Source organism: Henckelia pumila, chromosome 4, assembly GCF_033568475.1.
Source record: "Henckelia pumila isolate YLH828 chromosome 4, ASM3356847v2, whole genome shotgun sequence".
Lineage (NCBI taxonomy): Eukaryota > Viridiplantae > Streptophyta > Magnoliopsida > Lamiales > Gesneriaceae > Henckelia > Henckelia pumila.
Window position 1 is genome coordinate 193,055,618 of NC_133123.1, and position 10,676 is coordinate 193,066,293.

The window sequence follows — 10,676 nt, forward strand, 5'->3', positions numbered from 1 at the left end:
CAGTTTAGAATATACAGTGACTATAAGATGTGTTTTATGATAGACATCCTCATGTACTACCACATCTTACATACACTATAGTATATTCAAGGTCTTTATCAAAACAATAATAGTATATCACAATATAACAATATGAAGAAAGATAAAGTCATTGCCATAAATAAAAGTGTAAATTATATTAAACAAAAGATTGTTTATACAAAGAGTCATCAAAGCCCTTAGCCACAAGTTGGCTCACCGGGCACCCACTCTTTCAAGACCAGCCCCGCCTGCAAGAGGAGTTATTAACATGATCTCGGGAGGGCCAACTGATGGAGATTCCAATAGAGCCAAGAATACTAGTAGCAGGAAATTGGTAAAAATGGAGATTGGTAATCAAATCGATCATATCGACCTGACTCTCTCCTTTGGATCGGATGATTTAAAGGGGGTTCCCAATAATCATAATGATGCGTTGGTTATAAGGGCCATGGTCGCAAACTATGATGTTGCCCGAATTTTTGTGGATTTGGGAAGCTTTGTCAATGTATTTTTTCAAGAAACAATAAATCAGATGGAATTGGGACAATACATGATGGAACCAGTGATAACCTCACTATTTGGTTTCACACGTCATGCCATCCGACCTATCGGACTGATCCATTTACCACTAACCTTGGGAAAAAATAATACACGAAAGACCCGGATTGTGAGTTTCATTGTCGTAGATGCCCCATCAACCTACAATGCCATATTGGGGAGACCGGCTATGACCTATTTCATGGCCGTGGCTTCGGCCTTACATCAAAAAATAAATTTCCTAGTAGGCAGTAAGGTCGGCGAAGTAAAAGGTTATCAAGTTATTTCTCGCAGGTGTTATGTGGAGGAAGTTCATATAGAGCAAAAGGTTGCCAGTACTGGAAGCGTAGACCGACCTGGACTAGCTGGACGAGAGCAAGTGAATTTAGTGGAAGAAGACACCTCTATCACCACCGGGGATTAAGTTGAAGAAATCATTATTGCTCCTTCGTCTGGATATGTAAAGATCGCTTGGACCCTTGAAGTATCGTTAAAAGAACAGTTGACCAAATGTCTACTAGAAAATAATGATGTATTCGCATGGTCGGTTTTGGACCTCACGGGAGTACGGAGGGAAACAATGGAGCATAAGTTAAATGTTCTAAAGGATTGTCGTCCTATCATTAAAAAGAAACGCGACTTCGGACAGGAAAAAAATGCAATAATTCAAGAGCATGTGGAAGAGCTATTGTAATGCTCCAAAAATATTTAATTTGAAAATTTATAAAATTTTGGATTTAAATTCCGAGTTTCAGAAATTTAGAGACTGAATTGAAAGTTTGAAACTTGAGCAGGGACTAAATTGAAAATTTGAATGTTTCAGGAACTAAATTGAAAAATATGGGATATTTAATAATTGCATCAATTATTAGTGGATATATGCATGTGTATGTATTGTCTCCTTCATTCATCACCTACCGAGAGAAAGAAGAGAAGCCATTAACGTGCCGCTTCAAGCTCCGATCCGACACCATCCGACCAATAGATTTCAAAAATAATTACAGTTTCGGAATCCTCGCGATGAGAGCTACGTTTCTACGTAAGTTTTATTAAATTCTACCAAGTTCTTATTTTGGGATGATGTTGGATTTGAGATTTAGTTGTATAAACATGTTCTTGAGTTGATAGAGATGGTATATCTAAGACGATTTGTAAAAATACTATCGTTTGAATATGTTTTTCAATTTTTGAAGAATTTTTGAAAATGCTACTGTTTAGGGGCTGTGATTTTCGAAATTTTGGGGATGAATTGATGATGATATTGTGGGTTTATAATGATGCATAAATGGTGTTGATATTTATGGAAATACAAGTTTTGAACCGTTGTGCCGCCGGTTCGATTTTGAAATGGAAATTCGAGCTTTTGGAGTTGATATCGTATTGAGTTGATTTGGGAATGAGTTTGAATATGGTATTGATGTATTATAATATACATTTAAGTGTTGGATTGAAGTACATCAAATTCGAGTTACAAGAATTCGAGTCGTTTGGGAGTTCGATCGAGGTTTGGATCGATTTTACTTTGAAATGTCAATGTTGTACCGATATGAATATCAAAGGGTATGTGATATGAACTTTTTATGATATTTTGTAGAGTTGCAAGATTTAAACCATTTCAAATCGAAAAGTGAAAGTATGAGCAAGCGAGTAATTGTTGTGGATTGAGCATTCGAGACGAGTTTGATTCTCGAGCCCCTAAATCACACACTTTATTTGTTTATGTGCCATTGTCTGATTTTATTCGATTCAAGTGTTTGAATGAATAACTTGAACTACTTGATGGCTCTTAATTTTAATATCTATTCCATGCTATTTTGAATCGAATATATTGCATGTTATGAGATGATTTTTTTAAATGAGCAGTAGCAAGCAAGTCTTTGAAATAGCGAGAGAAAACTATTTTTGATTATACATATTGCATCATCTCATACATATTGAGCCTGATTATTTCAGTTTGAGCAAACAGGTAGCAAGAGGAAGTTTTGGGCTTATATACGAGTGGGTCAGGTTGGCATAGGCTTCCTGTACGCCAGCATAATCTATATAGTGGTGCCAAAGTCCTGGGTTAAGAAACCCAACATGCCACCCCGATTGGTAGAGTAGGTGGTGATGATGAGGTTATCTTTTCCTCGTTTCGGGATCCCATTGCCGAGATTGAATTTATAACTCGATACCGAGGTTGGATATGAACCTAGATGATTTGATATCCATCATTTGGAAGCCAACATTTTATTGAGCATGCATTTCATGAAATCATGATATACTTTGAAATGAATTATAATTGTTATATTTGATTTATATTGCTTCCGTTGTTCATACTGGGTTTAGTACTCACTGGTTTATCCGACTGTTGCTTTGTCTTGTGTGTGTGCATTGCAACAAGTGAGCCAGGGCCGAGTAATAAGAGGCCATGAGAGCTTGGGTTCGAGTATAGAAGTGATGTTTAGGGTTTAGCGAGTTTTATGGAGTCGAACTTGATATGCATAAGAGTTGCATTTTCAAGCACTTTTTTTTTTATCATCGAGCATGGTAATATACTAGTATTGTTTGTGGTGTTTAAGCTTATTTTGAATGTAAGAATTGACCATGTATCGAGTTTGATTCATTTCGGGTTTCCTTTTGAAAGTTTGGCCAAAATCACCTCGAAGTGTATCGGTTGTTTTGTAAAGTTTTACATCGACACATCTTGGTAGAATGAGCATAACTTTTCACTTAAAATTTCAGTTAAGGTGAGGTTAGTTGCATTGGAAATCCAAGACAAAGATATACAACTTTCATGTTTACCAATTGTTCAAATTCTGCATGTCAGAGGTCAAAACATTAGCACAAATGCATTGTAACTGCAGTATTTCAGCGTAGCAGCTTAAGGGCCTAGCGCCCCAGCACCTATTTTCAGAGCTCCAGTGCCCGTAATTCGAAGGTCTAGCGCCACAGCGCCTGTTTTGAAGCGCTCCAGAGCCTGAACTTCAAATTAATTTTTCCAAGTTTCGTATTTGAGGTCCTAAATTCATGTCTATGATATTTTAAGGCCTTTTATACATACTTAAGAGTTACTTTATATATAAAAAAATTTCGAATCAATTTTGCGTTGTCGTTTTGTATGTTGCACCCGGGCTCCCATAGCTATTGAAGACCGGGCATATTGAGGAAATTACTTCCCGACCTGGTTATCTAACATAGTTCTGGTTCCAAAGTCCTCGGAAAAATGACGCATGTGTGGATTTTTGGGATTTAAATAAGGCATGTCCTAAGGATTGTTATCTTTTACCCCGAATCGATCAACTTGTTAATTCAACGGCTGGGCATGAGCTATTATCCTTCCTAGATGCTTACCAGGGATATCACCAAATCCCCTTAGCCAAGGAAGATCGGGACAAGGTAAGTTTTGTCACTTCAACTTGGACTTATTGTTACGTGGTAATTCGATTCAGACTAAAAAATGCTGGGGCTACCTACCAAAGGTTAATGGATAAAGTGTTCAAGCAGCAAATCGGGAAGAACATTGAAGTATACATGGATGATATTTTGATCTAAACCAGGACTGCCGACCAGTTCATCCCCGACCTGAATCAAACCTTTCAAACCCTGAGGGACTAGCAGTTGAATTTGAATCCTAACAAATTAAATTTCGGAGCCCGAGCTGGAAAGTTCTTGGGATATATTGTAGTGACCAACACCGTGATCACCTACTAATCAAAGACTTAAGCATGCAATTTAACATTAAATAATCTTAATTAGAGTAAATGCAGAACTTTAAAATAAGCCAATACCAGAGAGTAAAGCCTAGTGGTCAACCGTGCCATCCAGCCTAGGTCACCACCTAATCTCCCTGACCTCAGGAGAAACAACCTGCATCTGCCCCATTGAATCGGGTGTCCAGATAACAGAAAACAACCGGAAGTGAGCCTAACACGCTCAACCTAAAATGTAATACATAACTTATTCAAAAGATTACACTGAAAGATGTACAATACAACAATAACTAAGTACATCAAATACTAAAATTTTCAATACATCTGATTACAACTGAAATACTGTTTACAACAAAACTTAATACAATAGTTAAATTCTGCGGAAATATTTCTTTCCGTCTACTGATCTTGAGCATGAGGTTTTCTGTCTGCCACACTCTAAAGCATCATGTCAGCAGGCCTTATTCCTCACAAGATCTAAGAGATTAAATCTTGCTAATCTACCAGATCATTCCAATATTATTGAGTTTCTTATCTGGTAGATGAGACAAGATTTTTCTGACTATCTCTCCAACTACTAGTGAAGAGTCTTCCAGGGTGGCTTCCTTGGTCGAAGCTGAATGTATGACTACGTGTCACACATTCCATTCAACCCTGAGAAGTGCCTAGCATTGAAAACTAGATCTTCTCTTCTAGCTACATCCTGCTGGGATCCACATAATACAAAATTATTCTGCCAACCATGGCAATGACGATCTTGAAAAAGCCTAGGTATCCTGCTATTCCAATTCCTGATACTGCTATTGAATCCAACTCGCAATCCTGCAAAGGATAACCCAAAATCAATACTATGTTCCAAAGAATCTTATTGCATGCTCTGATACCATAAATATAGTGACCTGCACCGTGATCATCTACTAATCAGAGACTTAAGCATGCAATTACACATTAAATAACCTTAATCAGAGTAAATGCGGAACTTTAAAATAAACCAATACCAGAGAGTAAAGCCTAGTGATCAACCCTGCCATCCAGCATTGTCACCACCTAATCTCCCTAACCTCAGGAGAAACAACGTGCATCTGCCCCATTGAATGAGGAGTCCACATAACAGAAAACAGCCGGAAGTGAGTCTAACATGCTCAGTACGAGAGTATGAGTATACACTATTATATGTGCATGAATGCAAATGAACTGGGTACCAAGACACTCAGGTCAAGAAACTAGCTCATAGACCGGGCCCAGGATATATAGCACGCTGTGCCGTCGCCTCAGGAGGTGGCTCATATACCCAATGGATAATGGTAACCTGATACTAGTACAAGTGTCCAACCATCGCTGTGACCTGACACAAGACTTACGTATCCAACCATCCACAAACTCGTAGGGTGAATCAATATGCTCATGTATGCAACATACAATCATGAAATATTGTATATAAATACATATAAAATATGCAATCACATAATCCATGCAAACACATAATACATGCATATTCAAGCTGGATATCTCGAATAATACTTTCGTACCTTACTAAGGCAGATCCTAGAAGCTCCCCTCTAGGTCCAAGCCTACCATGTAAATCTACAATACATAAATACCATGTATTATCTAGCATTCCAAACATCACTTATCATGCTCTAAAAGCCTTAATTAAACTATAGCCTACTCCTTATTTACTATAGGGAACCAGAGCCATACCTTCGTTCATCGTCAGCCCGCTGATGTCGCATGCTCTAGATCCTGGGCACAGCCTCGCTACGACCCCTAGACTCCTTGCCAAAGCTCCGCCGCCTGGCCGCTACTATGGACATTGTACATTATCTAACAACTACTGCCTACTCCAACTCTTAAAGAAAGAGTACCCAAAAGCTATTAGAATCGAGCTTCATGGGCCAAGGAGAGGTGAGGAATTAGCAATGAAAATGAGTCCTCGGACCCCTATTTATATGCATCGATCGGACGGTCCAATCCCCGGTTTGGAAGGTTCGATCTTTGCATGATCACCACGTCGCATGCATGCAAGTTCGGACGGTCCGATCCCTCTTTGGATCGCCCGATCTCTTACGTCTGATACACCTGTAGAATTCTTTTTGACATTTGTCCTGGGAGAGTTCGGACCGTCCGATCCCTAGATCGGATCGTTCGATCTCACCCTCCTCCAAACTCCGATCGTGCCTCCAAATCCTTGGCTCGTGTGATCAGATTAAAATTCCTTAATCTTGTTTTATTAAATATAAACATGATTAGTAACTTAATCTTGTAAAATGGAACCGGGATACTACATTCTCCCCCACTTAAGATAATTTCGTCCTCGAAATAAATCTTAAGTACCGATACAGACTTGAATAAGCACAAGAAGTTCTTTATTCTCTTATATCATTTTACAAGATTTTACTGTAATTCAAATAATTACCAGTAACAACATGGTATCTCCACAAATGTCAAATCTATATCCACTGTACCTTAGATGATTGCAAGATATAAGACTCATCTACCATAAATCATCATTACAGTGACACATGGAACACGTCGTGGATACTAGACATATTCAACGGCAATGCTAATCTATACTATATCTCCAAGAGAATGGATCGTGCGCTCTGACTGATCACCAGTCTCCAGATGATAAGCAGTACTCAAGCCAAGAGTAGTACCCTTACAATGTTGAAAACTCCCCCAGAACCTAGAAACACATCTACAATCTCTTTCCTTGATAATGATTACTGATAATCCATGAAAAATTTGCAATTTCCTGAATGTGTAATCTATCATTACTGTCACAAGTGAAGTCTCGATTACACAAATTGAAATGCGCTATCTCGGTGAGTCGATACATCACAACCCTGATAGTATCATAATTTCTCGAGAATGCTAGCAAATGGGTCACAAATTCCATCGTGAGAATTTCCATTTCTACTCAGGAATCGGTAACTTATGATACAAACTTTCAATTTGTCGATGTTCAATCTAGATCTGTTGATACACCCAATACTTAGGAAACATACTGATAAACAAGGCGCTTTATACCTTTCCACTTGAACTGAGTACACAAGTCCTTGTATACCGAAAGGATTCTCATACTAATGACTTACACTTGTCATAACACATGCGACAACGTCGTTGTCCAAAATTTATGATTTCTTGAACCCTTCAGGTTTTTTTCTTGGAAATATTAATATTTATTATGTTGAACCACAAGTTGATTAGTACAATACTTAGTACTAATATAATGACATCTATCTCATAATTTGAGATAACACCTGAAAATAAGAATATTGATTATCCTGCCACGGATAATAATAATTCCTTACTGAATTCTGACTTGCGCTACTAGATGAACAAAACCGTTTCATCCTTCTTTGGTAAAGTCCTTAAAACAAGAAAATCTAGCTAACCCTTGACTCGATCTCATCGAATCAGACATATCAATGTCCTAACGCATCCAATAGACATCCCGAAAAATCAGTGACAACAATCCCGCTATACCTGGTAACTTTAGATCTCAGCTGCTGTCCTTTTCCCATGTCTAAACACTTGATGATATCTTGTTAATACCCATTGAAATTCAAACATTTTCCAGATCAATTTCTGACAACGAAATCCCAGAAGTACTGCAAAAACATTACTGAGAACTATTTATTAGGGTGCTGTATTCATCCTATCAGTTTCTTCCAATGATTAGAAATCTTACAGTCCAGTTCCAAATCACCAAGTAATAAACAATTCCAATCGTTATTTCTGCAAAAGAACATTTACCTTCCCCATTACGGGGTTACAACATCTGTATCTACCACAGATAAATTAGAAGTAAAACTTCTAATTAACTTTTCTTAAGTAGAAGGAAACCCAAAAGCTGAACTAGCATATTTCTTGGAAACAACTACGTCTATTTCTGACTACCTCAGACAATAGTCACAAATAGTCACTGGGCACTAAACTTGCACCAGTCTAAATGACTATTTCAAAGCAAACATGAACACCTAAGGCTCAAATTTCACTATCCAAGTGAATTCTCATACTGCCGAATCCATGCTGTAACTTAGCAGGCTCATGGCATCCGTCAAACACTAACTAGATCAATCATCTGATAGATCTCAAACTCTTCTGATGCAAAATGTTTCTAGTCATGAAACACTTATCTCATCATAGTTCTTATCCACTAAAAGATCAAATATCTTTTCAAGGTTATCAAACTGACACCAAATTATACTTTTAGCACAACTGTTGCAATGATCTCTTGATTGAGAAAAATTTCATAACCCTCTGAAGTACAAAAGACTTCCAGAATAACATTGGAAATATACTCCAACATGTCTAGTCTTGATCACAGTTCACATCTCCCAGTATAAGTCATCTCGGTGTCTTGATGAAAACTTGTCTTTACTTGACAATCCAAAAATCATATTCCAATTCTTACAGGAAAACTTAACTAAGTAAATCCATCACTTAGAATCCCAATTATCATGACGATCATATTCCTGATCATTAATTATTTTTATAGATAGAATCAGATAATACTGGTAAAACCTCTTGGTTCTCCTCCAGTAGCACGTGCGAAAACTATCCGTCCAGAATATACAATTGTCAAGGAATCCTTTCCAAGACTATTCTACCCACAAAATCAATATTTGTATCTCTGATGAAGTCAGATGATAACTAAACACATCCCTTGGCGCTAACCCAACACCAAGAATAATCTAAAGAAGACTCAAATAAAATCTGAATATTCTCTTGATAGTTATACCCATTTCTATGACTATGCATACATCGAGACTGAGGTAAGTCTTCCTATAATGCCAAACTGGAACTGAAGAATCCTTCCAGAGTACACCGGCATAAGGTCGCACTTGCTATATCATCTCAAAACCCGACAGTCATTAGCATCCTGACATAACTCATCCCTGAGTCTTTGATAAATCATTACTGAACAACATTCCTATCAGGACCAAAATCATTGGTCATGGAAAACTTTCATAATTTCACAGAAGCACAACCCAAATCCCGAGTCTGCAAGCATTTGAAAATTCAATCTTGTCTATTACCAATTCAACTAAACTCTTGGATTAAATCCCGAAATCCCAAATCAAAGACCGAAACTTATCTGCTCAGAACGATTACTTGTCAATGAAAATCCATTTCAAGACTAATTATGTAGTAACCCGTACCCAAGTAAGTTAATTAAGAAATTAATCATAATTAATTAATTTTAAATTAATCGTGATTAGGATTTTCCTAAGTTTGGACAGTCCAAAGTAGAGGATCAGAGGGTCCGAACTAGAGAGAGTTCGGACGATCCGATCGGATTTCGGAAGCTCCGAACCCTAGAAGCCAGCTGTCCGAGATATTACATCATTGGTGACGTCATTGAGGGGACTTCGGAGGCTCCGAAGGGTGGATCGAAGGCTCCAAACTAGTATCGGCAGACGTCCTCTGGAAGCTAGACACGTGTATGGCCAGGAGAGATCAGACGGTCCGAACCGGATCGGAGGCTCCGAACTCGAGATCGGACGCTCCGATCTCCGTCTAGGGATGGCAATGGGCCGAGTTAAAATCCGGCCCCGTGTCAAACCCGCCCCGTTTGGGGCGGGTTCAAACTTGGTAAAATGGGTTTTGGGGCGGGGAGGGGCGGGTTTGAGTCAACGAGTCCTGTTGCGGGTCTGGGTCGGGTCTCGGGTTTGGGTGGAACCGCCCCGTATATATATATATATATATGTATATAATATTCATATTGTTTGTTGTATATTTAAATATTATATATGTACATATATGATTTTTTTAAACGTACATATATGATATACTATTAAATATATATGGTTTATATACACACACAAAATATATTATGTATATATATATTTCATATAATATACATGTATATTTATAAATAATTATAATTATTAATAATATATTAAAGTGTTTAATTAAATATAAAGCGGGTTCACGGGTCCAACCCGGGTTTTGAAGCGGGGCGGGGCGGGTCTAAAATTGAGGCGGGGCGGGTCAGGGTTTTTCTTGGTGGGGCGGGTCTTGGGTTCGACCAAACCCGCCCCGTTTCCATCCCTATCTCCGTCTATATAAGGGGTGCCGAGGCTCATTTGTGAGGTGCACCTAGTTCCTTTCTCTATTCTTCTTCTAGCTAGTTTTAGGCTTTCTAGGCGTCGTTTTGGTGATCCACAAGTGGATAGGCGTTACGGGGCTAGTAGCGAAGCTGTGCCTAAGTTTTGAGGCAATCGTCAGCAGAGGGCTAAGGATGGACGCAGGTATAGATTTGGCTTTCTAAAAATATTTAAGAGTATGGAATAACTTAATCAAGACTTTTAGAGCTTAAATAGTGATGCATGAGTATTTGCATTGTATACACAATAGTGTGGACTTAAAGGCGTGGGAACTAGACGGGTGTGCTAGGATTTGGCCTGAAGCATTAGA

At 38.4% G+C, this 10,676-nt stretch overlaps 1 protein-coding gene across 1 annotated transcript; it reads left to right on the plus strand.

Moving 5' to 3' along the window:
• Positions 1-361: 361 nt before the first annotated feature.
• LOC140862510 (uncharacterized) lies at positions 362-982 on the plus strand. Its single transcript, XM_073265539.1, has one exon. It carries the CDS (start codon positions 362-364, stop codon positions 980-982), a length of 621 nt encoding a protein of 206 aa, XP_073121640.1.
• Positions 983-10,676: the final 9,694 nt, after the last annotated feature.